General features: G+C 45.1%; 1 protein-coding gene across 2 annotated transcripts in view; it reads right to left on the reverse strand.

Moving 5' to 3' along the window:
* The window catches only part of SLC7A14 (solute carrier family 7 member 14), a 64,064-nt gene that overhangs the window by 12,733 nt on the left and 31,930 nt on the right, over nt 1-19,401 (reverse strand). For both annotated transcript variants that reach the window (XM_045029328.1, XR_006582030.1), the window contains exons 3-5: nt 7,008-7,244; nt 3,690-3,907; nt 5-151 (exon numbers count right to left, since the gene is read on the reverse strand). In XM_045029328.1, the coding sequence (XP_044885263.1) occupies nt 5-151; nt 3,690-3,907; nt 7,008-7,244 (602 nt within the window). The remainder of the gene's footprint in view (nt 1-4; nt 152-3,689; nt 3,908-7,007; nt 7,245-19,401) is intronic.

Consider the following 19,401-nt stretch of genomic DNA (forward strand, 5'->3'; position numbering starts at 1 on the left):
TTACAGATACATATGCCGTCAGGCATGTGACCAGTGAAGCCGTGATCGCATAGGGAATGGAGGTGTTGGGACTCTTAGCTTCTTCTCCTGTGGTGGCGATTATGTCAAAGCCAATGAAGGCATAGAAACAAGTAGCTGCGCCTTTTAGCACCTGCACAAATAATTTACTTAATCAGATACGTGAAGGAAAACTAGCAGAATGAGAGATGCCTCCTTGTATTCCCCGCCCCACCCCCATCAAGGGCTGGAAGATCCACTTTACTTTTACCTGGGGGTGAGGAGAGAAGGGGCACCACGGCCGTGGAGGCCTCCAGTAGCAGCCACGGAGAAGTTCCATTACCAACTCAGTGGCCTAAAGGGAGGCTTTCCCCTAATACTTCCTCCTACAGAGTTTCCCAGTGCCGAGCCGAGTTATTCCTGCTGGGGAGTGGATTTTGGCTTCTGTGAGAACATTGAAATCAGTGCCTATTGGACCAAATCCTACCCCCTTTAACGTGAGTGGAAGTCAATAAGCCTATGTAAAGCAAGGCAGATGTGGCTCAGAGTGTCTCTAAGTTTTCAAACACGGATGCTTAAGCTAAGGAACCTGGTTCCATTTCATCTGGTCTTTTGGACACTTAAAGGCTGATCTGAGTGCCCAAACTGAGCATTCTGATTTGGGCCCAGCCTGCACCTGGGAGAACCAAGAATCCAGTGATTTAATCTAGTGCTTCTATTTCAACATGCCACTTGAACATCACGCCATACAATGAAATATCTAGCAATAAAAGAGCATTCAATAACATTAAAACAAAAACATTAAACTAAGGCTAGGCGATCCATTGGATTTGAGAATACTCAGTTTGTACTCCACCCTTTGAGGCAGGAGTCGGGCTTGGGTTTTCACTAAAAGAGGGTCATTTGCAACTTACTAATGCTTGACACAGGTCTGTAGTTATGCAGCCCCTGAATCTGTTGACAGATCCTGACAGTGACAGATAAGACAATTAACCAGTTTTATATAGTCACTTTTATATAGTCACTTGCTTTCACGCTATTAGAATCCAAATCTGATTAAATTAATAAGTATTTGTAACATTCTCACACATTACATATTAGCAAACTTTTTAATGTGACAGCAAAATGTGCTAATAGACGGACCAGAATAGATATAATCAGATGTGAGGAGCTTTCAAAATAACTTCTGTTTTGTATGGAAACTGCAGATGGGCTAGCAGCACCCACTGGGAACCCTTGGATGAAGAATTATTTGTACTGTTTAAATATTTCATTGTGTTTATTTTCTTTAAATATACAATATTATCAAGGACAGTTATCAAACTGAGGAAACAAACACTGAAGCATGTGCAATGGCTGAAAATTACATAAATGGCAAGTTGCGAGTCAAACTGAAAGCAATTCTTTATTTAAATACAGAGGTGGAAAGAATTGGCCTTGGCTTTCTGTAAGGTATTTTATGCAAGACAGACAAAAAAGGAAGTGATTTTAAAGTGTTGGTATCTCAGAAAGACACAAGAAGTGGGTTAGTTTGCAGTGTGTGTGTGTATATAATATTAATCTATATAATCTGTCTATTTAGCAGCGCACTAGATGGTAAAATTCACCTCTCGGCAGAGGGCCTCTGCACCACTTAAGCCTCATTTAAATCCTATTTTAAAGGACTTCGCTGGTGCAGATGCCTCATGGTGGCCCTCTGCACAAGAGTGAATTTCACCCTAAACACAGCGACTGCGTGATTATTTTTACAAAAGCTAAATTTTGGGGCCAAATTTAGGTTGATCCAAAACCCATTTAAATTAATGGGAAGGCTCCCATTGACTTCAATGGGCTTAGATCAAGCCCCTTATCCCTTTAAATTCTGTACTTTTGCCTTGAGTCTTTTGTAGGTTTGGATACAAGAGAAATGGCTGGTTTTTCTCTATTTCTCTTTGTTTATTGTTCCTAATATGTGGCATAAAAAGGCCAAGCAGCTTCAAAAGATAAATGCAATATATGCTCTCAAGGGGGCTTCTTTCTTCTCTTTAGGTTTTATCTAGCAGAAAATATTGATTTATTTAAGAGAAGAGGGAGGAAAAACATCAGACAGCCCAGGATCTGCTCCGATAACCAAGAATCTTGGTTTACTTTACTTTCCTGCTTATTTTTCTGTACAAAACCTTATGGAGTTGAGCAGTGTAAATCTGAGAAATTATCTTGGCCTTAGTCCAGCCGAGATATTTTCAGTCTCTGCTCATCCTTGGATAAAAACCAGTTCAAGCAGGCTGAAAAAGCCAAATCTGTCCAAATTCTCAGTAAGCTGTGAGCTAACATCCATAAAACAAGCACTGGCAGGTGGCTTTATGAAGTGCACAAAACAAACAGTTTAGAATATTTTTACTGAAGACCAACCAAACCAAATATCAGTATGTTTCCCCCTCTTTATAGAAACGGCACTAGCCCTCCCTTAACTCCTTTTCTATCCATGGCTACTGTATTTTGGTATAACGTTATAACAACATATCACTTCAAATGGTTGGCTCTCGAGCTTAGAGTTATGAAAAAGTTCTAAGCTTATTCTGATGGAGTGGGGGAAGACTGGACCACAAGTGACTTTTTCAAAGATGGGCAAAGGTTGTCATTTGGGATTTGGTTATGCAGATACAAAGAGGGTTTGGATACAGATCCCAATATAACCCAACTCAGCACGTTCAGCTGGGAGAGAGCAGGGCTTCAGTAAAACACCTTGAGTAAAAGGTTCAAAAGCACTTAACTCACTCAGGAGCCTGATTTCCATTGAAAAAAAAATCAATGGGATGTAGGTTCCTAAATCACTTAGGCACTTTGGAAAATCTTACTCTTCAGCTTATCCCTGTCAGTCTAGTTGTTTGAGGTGGGTCAGGGTTTGGTCTCTGGATCAGAGCTGGGACCTGGATTCCGTATGGTTTGGACTCTCACGGTTTGAGGGGGTTTGGAAGAATGGTGCCAGTTATTGCCCTGTAAATCTGTCTCTGGGAGTTCAGTATACAGCAGCGCTGGCCTTCCCTTTAGAGAGCTCAGGCAGCTCCCTCCCCACCGCTGACCAGACTTCCCCTCTTTCTCAGATGTACCCACAGGGCACAGAAACTACCTCAGCTGCTCCTGGTTACCTGTGCTCCACCCCCTCCCGCTGTGGGGGCCCTGCCCAGAGTCCCCTGTTTATCAGGCCCTATGACCTCTCTACATGGCCCAAGGAGTCAGGAGATGAAACCAAAGTGGTGCTTTCTAAGAAGGAAGCAGGGTGGCTAAAGACTTCCATTGTTACATAGCCTGAGGGGCAATATGGGCCAGTGACTAGGGCCCTGGACTAGTTACCAGGACACCTGGGTTCTGTTCCCTGTTCTGCCACTGACCTGTTGTGCGTGACCTTGGGCAAGTTGCTTCACCTCAGTTTTTCTCCCACCCTTTGTCGGTTATGTTTTGTTAGTCCCTGCTGAGAAGAGCTGATAGTTTATCTCTTGCGATGGATGTGTACAGCACACTGGGGGCTCTGATCTCAGTTGGGGCCTCAGTGTGCTATGTAATACAAATAAATAATGATGACCTGCTAGCACAGCAGATGGGAATTGGAGTGGTGCGGCTTCTATGGTGTGGGCCCTATGTGACCAGCTAGGATGCTTCAGTTGAAGGCTGCTGCTGCCCATAACATACCAGACTGTGTGTAAGACACTTACCCCAGACCATCCAAATGGCAAGAACTGCCCTTCAGACCAGTTGTTGCCATTGACAAAGAAAAGCCCAGCGATCATGATGAAGAGCCACACTACCAGGTTAATTGCATTGAGCACGTTGTTAAATCCCACAGAGTTCTTCACCCCCATGGCCACAATGATGGTTACAATGACAGCAATAACCAGAGCGAGAAGATCTGGATATGATTCCTCTCCATTCCCTGGACAAACAAAACAAAATACATGTGTAACTTTTCATGCACAGCAAGTGAGAGAGAGACAGAGAGAGACAGAAAGAACCTCAGGAAAATCCCCTCCCCTGCCTTCTGGATTCTGGAGCAATATAAAAATTTGTAGCGCTGCTCTGATCCTAATGCAAAGGATTAACGGTTATCAATAGTTAATGTGCAGCAGGCCCTGGTTTAGGAGGCACAAATCAAAGCACCTCTGCTTACATTAGCTACGATACATTTCAAAGATGTTCACCCCCAGGCTTTAAGGCACAAAATGATTATTAGCTAAGGTCAGGAAGACATTTACTCCCATTTCATAGAATGGCACAACAACCAGGTGCCTTACAATGTTTTAGCACTTTCCTTGTAAGAACCAGGATACTGGACTAATGGTCTCTTCTAAGTACGGCATTTCCCAGTGCTTTCAGTTGTGTGTCAAATTGTTTACTGTGAATGGATTGCCATTTTTCATTCGGGATAAAGGACCCACCCTCCATTCCTTGCCCTGAAGTCAAAGGGAATTTTGGGTGAGCAAAGAACGAAAGATCAGGTCCTAAACTGTATGACATGCCTCCATTTCCCAAAATCTAGTCATCCACTCTGCTGGCCTCCAATTAAAAATGAATCAAACATTAAATTTTGTATGAAACATTTATCAGAACTATGATCTATTGCTATTCATTAGCATCAGCCACAGAGTAGTACTGGGGCTACTAGACAAATAGGGAAATCACAGAAATTAGCAAGCAATTACTAGATGTTTGTGCTCCAGGCAGCTGGTTGGTCCCTGTAGAAGGAAATCTAGACGGTAATGATTAAAAGTGGCTCTGCAGCATGGTCCCTGTCTGCGGAAGCCATGTTGCTGAATCCCTGAACCCTGAAAGCCCTCCACTGGCTCACAGACTGCCATCTGCGTCTGGCTAGTCGCTCGGCATTGATGATAATGAGGGAATGTAAAATTAAACAGCATAATGTATATATTATGATTTGGCTCTAAAACTGCCATTGGCTGGGTGCTCAGAAATGTTTGTTTTCATTACATTTCAGATGCAGCCCATCTGATTAACCAGGAATTGGGGTCTGGAGAAGTTGCTTTGATTGCCAGTTTACTAACACAGCATCCGTGCATGCACTTTCTCACCTGCTGCTGTACTAGAGTGGAAGCACACTGCTTCAGCTAGCAGTTATCTTCATCAACATGTGTGTATGGGTGATAGGCACCCCCCTGAAACCATGTAGTGTCCTTATACCCTAGTAGTCAGAGAGAACTTTAGCAAACGCAGAGAATAAAACACAGGTTGTTTTCCAGGTGATGAGTATAAATTAGAGATGGGCTCAGACAGAAGCCCCAGACCTGTTCTCCGCCCAAATTGCAGGGAAGTTCCACTCCAAATGCAGTTTCCAGCTTCACTTCTTGAGCCTGTCTCTAAACCAAGTTGAACTAGAACACTGGTTTGGAACAAGCCAAGCTCTGAGACTGTTTGCATTTGGAGCAAAACATGCTGCTTCAAACCCATTGCTAGCACCAATAAAATGATTTATTCTGGCCCCTCTGACTGCGTCAAAGAATGCTCCCTCCAGCCAACGAATGTTTTCCAGTTGTGTCACCAGACGGAGAACTCCCCTCCCCCCCGGCAAACACCAGGCCCTTTTCAGAGGACCCCAGATTGTGTGGCTTTTTAAATACTGTCTCCACTTTTACACTGCGTTTTGTGAGTTTTTAAACTGCCCTGTGTCTGAGAAGCATGCAGTGTGTATCAGCAGGAGAGAGTCACTGTGTGAATGAAGGAATTAGCAGCAGTATTTTGACATAGTCACTCACAAAGGTCTTTAACTCATGGATTAAGGTTCCTCCATCATGAGCCAGTGAGGAAACAACAGGCTCCCACTTCCACCTGTTTATCTGCATTAATCAGTAAGGGCCTGATCTTGCAAAGTGCAGATTTCAGTGGAAGTTGAGGGAGCTCAACACCATGCAGGATTAGGCCTTAGGTGAGAAGGGAAGACTCACCAGGATTGGTTGGCAGTTTCAGACATCCCTCCTGAAAACCCACCTGTCACATCTCATCTAGAAGCAAAACCAGGCATGGGCCAAAGTCAGGCTCAGACTCAGGCCCCATCTATGCCTGGTTTTTCTCCTAGGTGACTATATGCTACAGCAAGGCCTGATGGGAAGGGTGAGACAGGGTAAAAGACAAGCCCTCCTTCCTGGTGTAAAGCGGGAATGGGACTTGGGTGGCTCCCCTGTAGTTAGGGCCTGGTGGTCCCCGGCTGATAGGAAGGTGAGGAGAGCCAAGGGAAGGACAGCAGCGGGGTAAGGAAGCTCTCCAAGGCTGGAGGCCTGGTCAGCGCTGGTGTCATTCCCTGCTGAGAAGAAGCTGGGAAGAGAGTCCAGGAAAGAGTCTAAGAAGGTTCAGGGTGATGTAGGGGAAGTTGTATGGAAGACGCACTGGGAATTGTGAGCAGGGCAGTTTGGAGTGGACAGGCAGACAGCCACTGCATGGTACAGGGTCAGAGGGCATGAGTCTGGATTAGTGAAGAGCCTGGGCTCCCTTACAGTGCCCTTGGGGTGATGGGAAGCCCCTGAAATGAAGGGAAAGGATTCAGAGAGAAGTCATGGCCTCGTGAGAATGAAGGATGGGTTGGCCCCTGGTACAAGAGGAGAAAGTGATGCCTGTAATTAAGGAACAGGACTTGCAGGTCGCACAGACCCTAGGCAGAGGGCTGCTGCCCAAGGAGGGTGCTGGACTTGTTTTGGGCAGCTATTAACTGGGCTTTCTTTTGAAAGACTTGTGCTTTAGCTACGGGGCTCAAGCCCCCAAACCAGAGGAGGGCTCCCTCCAGAGGAGAGAACCAGAACCACAGAAGGAGGGGACCTTGGGCATGGCAGCACACCTGATGTCAGAGAGGTAAGCTGCCGCCTCACTCCAACTCTACTGGGATGCCCGCAAGTAACTACAAGACTGCCATTGGCAGAGGTGGCCGGGTGGTAAATAGTGAACAGAGCACGCAATCCTTGTCTGATTTCCAAGGAGGTTCCACTTGCCTTCAACACATTACATGACAAGAGTATTAATCTAATTCTCACCCAGTCCATTTAACGTTCCAACACTGTCAACCATCCAGCGGCTGATGGTGTGATTCGCCAGGGAGTCAAACATGCTGCTCAGGGCACTTGCGCCAGCTGCTGTGCCAATCAGGTACTCCAGGATCAGGTTCCAGCCGATGAAGAATGCCACAAACTCCCCCACTGTCACATAGCTGTAGGTGTAGGCAGAGCCTGTGGTTTTCGGGACACGCACTCCGAACTCAGCATAACAAACACCTGTTTAGAAAGCAGAAATGGCCATGAGAAAATGCAGAGTGCTGGACAAGGAGAAAGCTAAGTATGGGCTGGGCTGTGCCTGGCTCTTACATGGGTGTTCAGTGTAGGGGAGGGCAATCAGCTTTCCTCACATTGCATGGCCTGCATAAAGACCCTGGGCGCAGTTACAGTCCCTCTGCTCTGGGGAGTGCAGGGACTACTCCTTCCCTAATCCCCTTAGGTGCAGAAAGGAGTGGGAAGACGGTTGGGCCACAGCTGCTGGCCTGCAGAGCAGGAACATGCTTAGCATGTTCTGGGCACTACCACACGCTACTAATATAACCAAAATAATACGCCTAGGCAGCTCAGTCTGGAAGGGTTAGGTGGAATTTTGTGTCCACACTCTCAGCAGGCTTTAAGGCCAGAAGGGACCATCCAGCCTGACCTGCTCCTAACACAGGCCAGAGATCTCCACCCAGCTAGTCATGATCTCAGGGGCACATGAATGTGAATTTGTGTGGGCAAAGCAGGAGGCTGGCAGCAGATGAACACTTGCAAATGCAATCTGTGCATACATATCCCACATGTGTGTGCGCATGCCAAATGTGGCCTCTCTCAGAGAGTGTGGCAACCCCTGGGAGCTCAGAACGGAGTCCATCCATAAGTACGGCTAGTAAACACACAGCATGGAGGGTCAGGGTCTTTGGTTGGCTCCTGAGATAGATAAATATTTCCAAGCATTTTTTCAACCAGGCAAAATTAGATTAAAAAAAAAAGAAGAAATCCAATGTTAACCATCTGCTTCTCCCTTTATCTGTGGGCTGCGACAGCTCTGAGAGCTGGTTAGTAATTTACTATGCTGTCTATTGCTTGTACTGAGCACGAGTATCTGGGATACAGGTCTGAGGAACCGTCATCCACCCCTACTATCTGCGAGGAGCTGAAAGAAGATAAGGAAAGTCAGACGTTTGCCAAGCCCAGGTCCTGGCTGCTGCTGTTAGAGTAATAATAGCCTTAGGCTTTTTAAGTAAGATGCTTCTCATGCAGCTTTGGGTATAACAGGGATCAGTCAGTGAAACATTTCTTGCTGTGTCTCAAGAGGACTAATAATTATGTTGTAAATAAGAGAGAGACAGTGTGGGGGGGAGGGCAGTGAGAGCGACTGAGCAAGTCATGCTAGGACTGAGTGACAGTGTATTCCCGTTATTTATTGAGTGATGACTGAGTGCTAGCCCTGACCAAAACCAGCAGAGGACAGGGTCCCTGCCCAGAAGCTTCCAGTCTCAGGGCCTGATCCTCAGAAGTGCTGAGCACCTCAGGCCTGATGACGTCAATAGGGCTGGGCTCCCTGCTAAGCAGCTGTGACTCCCTTTGTGCTTGTTTATGAGCATCTGTAAAAAACAATGAGTGAGAATAAGGAACCATTTTACTTGCTTTCCATGCAGCTCCTGTGGTGATGACGACTCTGGCACTGCAGGGGCAGGCTCTTTAAGAGAGTCATTGCCCTTACCTCCAACTATCTGTATTCAGCCAGGATGGTGTAACAGAGACAAGGAAAGACTGTCTCCAAGGGGTGTAGCATTTTAAATTGAAAATCCATTTTCCATTTTTTTAAAAGGGGGAGGGAAAGTCAATGGCAAATTTTCAGCCAGCCCTCATAAACAGTTCAAAACACCATCGGCAAACCCATAGACTCCCCCACAAGCACATGACGCATGCACACACGGTGCCAGACTTTGATCATGTGGCATTCTAACAAAGACTGAGGCGCTCTGAGGCTTGTGGAGGGTTGTTCTTCGGTTCCTCTAATGGGGGCAAGACATTACTGACATGCTGCACTTTATATGCTGCAGCCCTGCTGTTAATTGTGGGTTATCTCAGATGAACCATGTACCATGCCAAAGAAAACAGAGGTTTAAAGACCAGCTGCCTTGTAACCCAGGAATGGGAAGTGCTTATATATATAAAGTGGCTCAATGCATGAACCGTACGACAGTGTAGTAGTTTTGGTGGAGATAGAATTCTCCCTTCTTCCTCATCCCGTCCAAAACAATGTGGATTCTACTTTCCCCTCAAAAAAGTCTTATTCCTAGCCTCTATTTCCTAAGTTCTTTTCTGCATATTACTAACCGTAGCAATATACTGCAATGCCACCAGTACCTGTGGGCCTTAGATGTGTGCATAAATACTAGTCAAGCTAATGTCCTGTTTGTGCATAGGAGGGCAGAAATGGTTTATTTGTATTTCTTACAGGCCCTGACCACCGCAGTATTGGGGGTGCCCTGTGCACGGGTAAACAGAGACCAAGGCCTTAGACAGATCAATATCCCATGAGAATCAGCATCCACTTCAGAAGGAGGAAGAGGAATGTCATTGCCAGCAGGCTAGGTGAGAGGGGAGGCAGATTCAGAAATTATGAAAAAGCCTAGACAAAGCAGTGAACTTTATGGTTCTGTCTGAAAGTGGCCAGGTTTGTGCTCAGGACCGTTTCTGCAGGGAGCAAATTCCAGAGAAGAGGGCTTGCTGCTGAGAATGCCTTAGCCCCATCCAGACAAACACAGGTTGAGTGGCGGTCTCTGACATTTAGGGCTTTGTAGGTGGTGACCAGAACCTTGAATATTAATGGAGGGGTTTAACTGTCAGCCACCGATGGAACTCTGAGCACAGACATCCCCCTCAAATACGTGTACAGGCAGACACCGAGGGTGCATGTGCGTTCTCTATGGCAGCAGATTACTGGTGCTATCACTGATTCAGTGCTATTCTCTCTCTGTTACGACGGACAACCTGTTATTAACCCCACTTAGACTAGCAGCACTGGTGCCACTCTTGTTGTCAGAACCTTATTGCTGCAGAACATGCTTCCAACTCTGTTTTATTCCAGTGTTTACTGTTTCATAAGCAGTCACACGCCCTTGGTGAAATCCTGGCCAGGCTGTCTGTCACAGGGTACTCTCCGTAGCACCCGGGGAACTGAAGAGGCTGCAATACTGGGAAGACTGCAAGCTTGAGTGAAATTAATTGACCAGTTTCTCTTGGCATTGCTGACACCTGGGTGGTAGTTGCTGGGCTAATGAGACAAGTGATTCAGTAATTGGGAGAAGATATAACTGGAAGGAACAAGCAGTAAAGGGGGATATTTAGAGGAAGAAAATTGTGTGGCAGGTTCCTCTTGCTGTGTACCTGTGCTAAATCCTGCTTGGAAACTTAAGGATTAAAGGTACCTATGGTAGAAAAGAAACAAAGTGTGCTTGTAATAGGCCAGGCAGTGCTCCTCACTGGAGAGCTGATGAGATAGCACCATACTTTGGGCACCTGCCAGAGACCCCAGCCACTGGAAAGTAAGCATGAGGACAGAGGCTGGGATATTCAAAAGTGCCTAAGTGAGTTAGGAGCACAAGTCTTATTTCAATGGACTGCAGGCTGTCTTCAGAATCCCACCCAGCAGCTTTCTGCTCCACTTCTGAGTTTTCTCCAAGCTTACAGAAAGGCCAGGCCAAAGAGTGCCCTGTAGTGAGAGCCAGAGGAGAGAGGCTGAGATTAGGGGGTATGGTGTATGACCTTGTGTATGGCAATAACCACTGTGTGCCTCACACCCAGGCAGGCAATTATTCCTATTTTGGAGCAAGAATCTGATCAGGCTGGAGCTGTGTGTGAGATGGGTGTACAATAATGCTGCTTTCGCAGGGTTGTGTTGGGTTGTGTTCTGTTGTGCTTCATGCTACAATTAAAGATCGTTGCTAATGGTTCTGAGATTGCTTAAGTATCTTAGGGTGAATTTTGTCAGGCCCTCCTGAGTTGAACATATCTAACTTATCTAAATAACATTCTTTAACCTGTTCTTTCCCTGCTTTATTTAGCTTGTTCCTTCCTCTTCACTAATATTATCATTTCACCTCTCTCTGCTTTTGTTCCCCTTCCCACATCTGTTATATGTAATTTGACTGTCTGCTCTTCTGGGTAGGGACTGTCTGTGTGTTTATACAGTGCCTCATGGAAATGGATCCCAATCTCAGCTGGGCCTTCTAATGCTATACTACAACTAATAGTAATAACTAGACCCTTAACTGGGCATTTGCATGAGTGTTCTTCAAGTCTGACACAACCGTAGTTAAGATCCGTGAACAAAGGTCTCCCAAGTGCACCAAAGCTACATCCATTGGGGGAAAAAAGTCCCCATTCCCCATAGACCAGAATCTGGCAAATTGTCTGAAGGACTGACCTGTGTAGTCCTTAGAATGGCTAAGGTAGCTGGATGCTGATTGGTGGGAACTCTCTTCAGCATCTTCCCAAAGTGTCTAGATCCAAGGACACCACTTATTATTTATTATTTTATTTATACTTCTGTTCTGCCTTCTGTTCAATGGGAGTGGCATGGTTGTGTCAAGAGCCAGGATCACAGTTCAGTGATCAGAAGGGATTTTCCTGCAATTTACAGCTTTTCCCCCAAAGTAATTTGTACCAACTTAACATTTGAGCTATGACTTTATTTCCATTTAGCATGAACTTTCCTACATAGACCCTACCAGGCTGCTGCTTCTTCCAGCAGTGATTCATTTGAAAGAGATCTCTTGGAAGGAATACTTTATCACTTTCATCCATCACCTCTGTGAATGGAAACAGGACTACCTCCATACAGAGTCATAGCATTTAAAGCCAGAAAGGCACAGGTGCTGGAACTAGGGGTTCTGGGAGTGCTGCTGCACCCCATGGTTTGAAGTGGTTTCCATCATATACAAGATTTGCAGTTTGGTTGAATGGCTTTCAGCACTCCCACTATACAAACTGTTCCAGCACCACAGCAGAAAGGACAATTAAACCTAGCTGGGCCTCCTATATATCACAGGCCATTAAATACTACCCCTGCATGCAGCCTCTCAACTAGAATTTTAGAGCAAAATATTGCAGCTCTCAGGAGATTAAACTATTATGTGCCACAGGCAGAGAACAGGAGGGATGAAGGTGCATCACTGCCTGAGGCCTCCACAATGCCAGGGAGCTGAATAAGTTTTGGCTAAGGCCAGTTGCATAAAGGGGCATGTGGAACTGTTGGCAAATCAAATGCAAGTAGTCTGCTTTTAATAAGAGATGAATTTCCAAGTCCACCCCACTAGAACAGCTCGCCACACTCTGCATATCCAATTACAGCCCAATCTTGCAAGCCCTCAGCTCAAACATTTCTTGTTGACTAGAATTGGAGTTCTGAGGGCTTATAGGATCAGGCCCCAAATGACCATCCAAACTACACAGAATCATTTTTAGGGCTTTCCCGTGTCTCTTTAATGTCACACCTGTGATGTGATACTGTGGGCTCTGGAAGGTTCCATAAGAGTAGAGTGACCAGACAGCAAGTGTAAAAAATCAGGACAGGGGGTGGGGAGTAATAGGAGCCTATATAAGAAAAAGACCCAAATATCAAGACTGTCCCTATAAAATCAGGACATCTGGACACCCTACATAAGAGTGGTAGGGTCTGGGAGCTTTTTGTCTGACCTGGTGCTGAGACAGCTGGAATGCCTTTGTTGGCATGGGAGAACCACTGCTAAAACGAGAGGTTAACACCTTTCACAAGAAGGAATCTACCCTTGGTGTCCATAGTCCAAAAGTTGGTACAGATGGGAACACTGTGTTCCCTGCGGGCAGCCTGGCTTCACTCCCACTATGATCACTAGGAGCCAGTGGCCATTGTGAAAGAGGGCAGTTATGTTTTCCACAGAAGAACATTATCTGTTAACAGAGGCTGAGGAACAATAAGCTTTCAGTTATGAAAAATAACCGTGACAAACGGCCACTAATCACAAAAAGCAAAAAAAGAAGTCTTCAAATGTAGTCGGTGTAGGAGACTTCAGTGAGCTTTCACATACTCTTCAAGCTTCCCATATTATTGTTACATTAAGATCATTGGGGACCAAAAAAATAAGATAGGCCTGATCCAGGGTGCTAAACTTTGTAAAGAACTCCTTTAAAATTTGTAACACGAATTAACAGATTAACTTGTAAATTCTTAGAACATTCATTCTGTACTCAGAGTAAGTGTTGTAATTTTGGGAGGGATATGCTGTATTCTTCATATTTAACAAACCGAGTTGCTGCTTTAAATTTAAAATTCATCTCCCCCTTAACTGTGTAACTGCCATCTGTGCTTCCATAATAACCATAGTACCATGTTTTCCTTGAGGGGTTTAACAAGTAAAACATGACGTATAGCCATTATTGAGCATTGTGTAGGAAAATGTATTTAATGTTTTACCAGAAATTACTTTTCTTTGCAAATTCAGAACAGTGTTTTGTTTTTAATCAGTTTGGTATCTGAAGGAAAGTGGCTTTATAAAATTACAAATTCAATGCTCTGTAATAAGTGCAGCTTTTAAACATTCAGTGTAAATGGAAAACTGTTGATTCTTTACGTTAAATGCAATGGCACTTGTACTCTTGTTGTTGGAGTTTTTGTATGTTTCACACACTTTTTAACTTGCAGAGATAATAGTGCTTTTGAAAATGATACTTGAGTTTTTCTGACATGCAGTCCAAGCTGCAAGAGCAACGAGAAACCCTAATCATCTAGCCACATATAAAAAGTCATTATTCAAAGCTGATTAAAAATGCATGCAATCTGCAAACGTAAGACATTAACAGATTACTACATGCCTGAAAGGTTTATGAAACAGATGACTTAATGGGGGGCAGATATTCTGTTTCACTCTCTGATGGCTTTAAAAATTATCATCCTTCTTTGAGGTTAGCCAATGAAAAGACAAAGTTCAAAGAAGATTGTGCCAGTATGAGTATGTATCAACAAGAGTGATGACTTATTAATATGACTAGATGATCTGAGGTTTTAATTATTCCACTAGAGTTGCCATATGGGATGATAATATATTCTTCTATGCATTGGTTGTATGCATCATAAATATACTCAAGTATCAGAGGGGTAGCCATGTTAGTCTGGAGCTGTAAAAGCAGCAAAGAGTCCTGTGGCACCTTATAGGCTAACAGAAGTTTTGGAGCATGAGCTTTCGTGGGTGAATACCCACTTCGTCGGATGCATGTAGTGGATGCATCCGACGAAGTGGGTATTTATCCACGAAAGCTCATGCTCCAAAACATCTGTTAGTCTATAAGGTGCCACAGGACTCTTTGCTGCTTTTACATAAATATACTGCCATTCATAAATACACCCCCCCCACACTCACTGATTTCAGTGGGAGCAGGACTGAACCTATGTTTATAGGATATGATCTAGCGGATAAGGTAGTGGAGTGGGATACAAGATTTGGCTTTGCCATTGGCTTTCTGGGCATTTTAGGAAATTCCTTCACTGCTCTGTGCTTCAGTTTCTCTGTATATAAAATAAGGCAAATGATATATTTACTGCCTTTTATATAGTGCTCTGAAATCAGTGGAGGAAAAGAATTAACTTTCTATTATGATTTTGTGCCTCTACCTTCCACTGGATAGAATTGGAATGGATCAAGCAGGCATCAAAAGCCCGAGGCTGCTCTTTGGCTTGAGAGGTAGCATCCTGTGCGTTGGGAGCAGGATGGTCTGATCTCTAACTCTGGTGTGCAGCAGACTGGAAATGTTCAAAGTCCTGATTGGGTACAGAATGTCAGCTCTTCAGAGCTCATCTAGTAGGTGGATGAGGCAGCATCAGAGTGATCTGTTGGCTATTGCCAACTTCAAGAGATCAAAAATCACGAGTCAGGCCCCCTAAAATCATGATTTTAGCCCCAAGAATCAAGATTTTTTTTTTAAAAAGATCATTCTTTTCTTTTGGTGAGTGGTTTTGTTTGTTTGTGGGTTTTTTTGTTTTATTTTTGTTTTTTGTTTTTTGGAAACCTCCTCCCCAGCCCTGCCATCCCCAGCATCTGTGTGACAATGAGTATTGACACTCTCCCAAATCTACGGGGTAAGGTGCCTTTGGCCCCTGTTGCAGAAGCTCTCACCTTCACATCTGTCCATCCACCTGCCCAGGGATTGATCCCGTCCCCTGTCACCCTCACCACTTCAACCCCCACCTCTGCTCTTCCTAGGGTTCTTCATACCCTCTCTGAGGCTGGGGTTGCAGCGTGGTCCCCTCTCCCTTTGTAGGCTGGGGGTGGCAGTTCCAGGGGCACTTCATCCCCCTCTGCCCCTGTCCAAGGCAGATGGGGGAGGAGCAGCAGAGCTGCCCTGTCGTTGTTGCTCACGGGAGGGGAAGGAGGGAGCAGAGCTGTGCTGGGCTCTTTGCTTCCTCCCCCTGTGAGAATGGTGACTGAAGGGGAGATGCCTGCTGGCTTCCAGCAGGGCTCAACTTTGCGATGGGCATGGAGCATCTCGCGTCATCGCCAGATGAGCTCCAGCACCCGCTGAAACCCCGTTATTCAAGGAAAACATCAACAGTTGACAATATTGTGCGTCATCTGATGCACAGATAGGTGTCAGCAGCAAAGTGGCTAATATGTTTGACCATATCTGAAATATATGAAAAATGATGGGGAACACAATATGTGCATGACTCCAAACACACTAGTTCTTGCCACTAGAATGTCGGGTGTGAGCACTGGCTGTTCCAGAGGAAGTGGAACTAGTGCACAGGGGAACCTTTGTAGTGGCGGCTGGAGTGAGGGGAACCAATGAAAGCTGCTGTGCTCTAGAAGAGGCTGGCTGCAATGACTGATGTTTAAGGAGTGGCCTGACTGGGGACCAGCTAATAAAATGGTTTCTAATAAGCTTCTCAAGGGAAGTGCTGAGCAAAAGTCCTTAACACCCACATGAGTTTAGTTTCCACTAGGAAAGCACAACTATGAAAACCATGCTTCTCTACAGGTTGTCCTGCCCCCTTACAATGATGCCCAGGGGAGATGAGGTCACGGTAGGCTTCTCTGCTGGCTCCCTCAGCAGATGGAGTGGGTCAGTTGGCCACCTCCAGAAGATCTTGGAAGGAAAGGATTCAAGCCATAGGCAACCCAGAAGACAGCAACAGGTAAGTGAAAGGCTCTGAGGCTTGGCGAGAAGATCAGGAGGGGAGGGGAAGAAAAGGATGAGGAAGCCAAATCAGGGAATGTCACCAGGTTTGTTGGGAATTACTGGGGTTCTCATCCCTCTAAATCTCCCAGTGACTGGAAAGAGCTGAGAAGTCAAGTGACCCAAACATGCTACTTCAGCTTTGCAAAATCTATGCAAGCAGAAGTGTTTTACATAGGAGCTGCGTCTGCCAGTTAAACACCGTGCAGTGGTGTTCTTCCCCCAGTGTAAATCAAGAATAACACTTCTGAAGCTAGTTAAATTACACTGGTGCAAAAATGGTGTATGAGGAGATTAGTTCCCCAACCTCCCCTAGTGTTCTTCTCTCATTTTGTGTGAGGTCATGAATGTTGTGTTAGAAGCATTCTATCAGGACAACTTAAGCCTAACACTTCCGTTTTGCAAGATCAGGGTCTCGTAATCATTAAAGTATTTGTAGAAATTAGGTTGGTTTTTTTGTGTTTGTTTTATTGTACTTAACCTAGACATTGCAACGTCTTTCTAATGCAGGAGACCCAGAAAGTGCAACTAACTAGAAACAAAAATCCTTTTGGATCATGTTTTCCATAAATATAGTCAGAGAGGATCACTTATGCCCCAGTCCTCCAGACAGTTGGCATATGGTTAACTTTACTTGCATGAATAGCCCCACTGAATTCAATAGGACTCTTAAAACTGATTCCCAAGTGTAAGTGTTTGCAGGATCGGGACCTTGTTGTTTGGCTTTTGTTTTGATTTACAAAAATTACTTGGTTCCTAAAATAAAAAAAACTGCCCTTTGCAAAACACCTCCCTGAAAGCAACCTAGTATCTCCATCAGGTGCTGTTTACCTTCTCATTGCTAAACAAGTTTCAGAGGGGTTCCCAGTACTTGTGGATTATAGACTTTTTCCACAGAATCCAATTATTTTGCCCCTAAGCCATTTTGTGTACGTGGCAGGAATACAGTTCCGCATTTAGTGCGTAGGAAACATTCATGCAGACAAAGTCGTGCTCCAAATTTGTAAATGGAGTGTTTGCAAACAGAAGACACGGTACATTTCCCTGCAATATTTCTTTGAATTCTGAATTAGATTTTTTTCCAATGAGGAGTGATTGCTGGCTTTCTACAGAAAACATACCCACAAAACAGCTGGTTTGGAAAACAATCTTTTTCACAGAAACCATTTTTCTTCCATCCATTATTTTCCCCCCCTTGAATCTCAGCTGCAGTGTGTAATTAGTATAACAATCATTACACTGGTACAATTATATTGTTACTGATATTATTCAGGAGCAAATAAACACAGCTGAGTGGTTTGGGTTTTCAGCAGATAGGCTGTTTAAATAGTTGGGAACTATTTTATAGCTTTATTTTTAAATCTCCATTCTTTGACTTCTTGTTTGGGCTAAACCTTAGATGAGGCAGCCAGCAGTTTCACATCGAGCATCAGAGGTACCGTGCCTTGCAGTAAACAGTAGCTCAGGATGGATCTGAGCTGTTGGGGCAGGGTGCGTCTGGCACAGGTGACCTCCCGCTTTGCAGCACAGAATGGCTCAGGATGGGCTGTCTCAGCACTCTGCTAAAGTGCTTTCCTGCTTCTCTGAGTTAAAGCAGTTTGACACCCAGCTTCTGTTGCTAGCTATTCCATGTAACTACTGGAAACAAACATGTGTTTAGCTGGCTTGTGGGCTAGACAAGCAGATGATGCCCATGGATCCTGCTGCCTTTGGAATGTGTTGTCCTCCTTCCTTGCTTTCATATGGGGGATGGCCTGAGACAATTTGAGTTAAACATTCATTCAGATCTAAGCATGCTGAAGAAGTCACCAAATAGCTTTGATGCATCATAACTGAGACTCGCTTGATTTTAACTGGTCTGGATGTTGAGGGCTGAATGCTCAAAAGGAATTAGGCTCCTAATTTCTATTTAAAGTTAGGAACCTAATTCCTTTTGAGTTTTTTCGCTTGCTTATCAGCAGGTGGTGGCCTCTGTTAGTGCTAGTTAAGGGGGGTGGACTGGTGTGTGTGTGTGTGTGCGCGCGCGCGCACTTTCTAGGTGATGTTCATACTAGAGGATTTTATATACACACAAATCTCATGGAAGCTATTGCTGGTTCAGCTGATCCCATGTTAACATTGGTGGGAGCCCAATGAGTAGAAGAGGCTCCTGGCTTCCATGAGACAGCGGCAAAAATATCTAAGCTCTGTATATACCAGTATTTATCTGGTTGCTACCGTCAGTGTAACTGCACCCAGGGGTGGCTCTAGGAATTTTGCAGTCCCAAGCACGGCAGGCAGGCTGCCTTCCGTGGCTTGCCTGAGGTCCGAAGCCGTGGAACCAGCGGACCCTCCGCAGGCAAGTCGCCGAGGGCAGCCTGCCTGCCGCCCTCGTGGTGCCGGCAGAGCGCCCCCCGCAGCTTGCCGCCCCAAGCACGCGCTTGGCGTGCTGGGGCCTGGAGCCGCCCCTGACTGCACCATTGCTGATGGTGGCTGTGATATGAGTACTGATTTTTCTAGTGTACAGAAAACCTAAGACAAACAAACACACTAGCTCGGAGGCAGGGCGCTGACTACTTTGATATGAAGAAAGCGATGTCTTGGACAGTGTTGGGCATGTGAATACTTTTAGAACTTCTGCTTTTGCTCACCTGACGCTTACTCATCTTGACAAATGGGAATACCAGCCACAGACACTCACGGTTCAGTATGAATTTATTACCAGCAGTGATGGAGGAAGCACTAAAGCATTTATGCTACAATATTTGTGGTATGTCTTTTCATCAAGCGAGTGCAATCCTGGTACATATGGCTGGCTAGACACTTAATTCCTGCCATAAGGATCCACTTGAGCGACTCCTAGCTTACTCCTATCCAAATGGTCACTGCACTCAGATTCCCAAGAGGGAACTCTATAAATAAGACATGCATAGAGAGATCTCCGTCCTGCAAAGACAGGACAAGTGTTGCTAGCTATTAACACCAATGCAGGTCAGTTGGATAACTGGCTCTAACAGGCTGTATCATGCTTTACCTGCAGGTAAAGTGGCACTGAGGAAGTATGGAACTCTTCCTTACTTCTGAACACAGCAGAGCACCCAGCTGTGTGTTGAGGCAACACCAGCTGTTAGAAGTCTTTGCATTATGCAGCTTTATGATGGGGTTTGCTTTTATGGGGGTACTGGGTAGGAAC

Source organism: Mauremys mutica, chromosome 9, assembly GCF_020497125.1.
Source record: "Mauremys mutica isolate MM-2020 ecotype Southern chromosome 9, ASM2049712v1, whole genome shotgun sequence".
Taxonomy (NCBI): Eukaryota; Metazoa; Chordata; order Testudines; family Geoemydidae; genus Mauremys; species Mauremys mutica.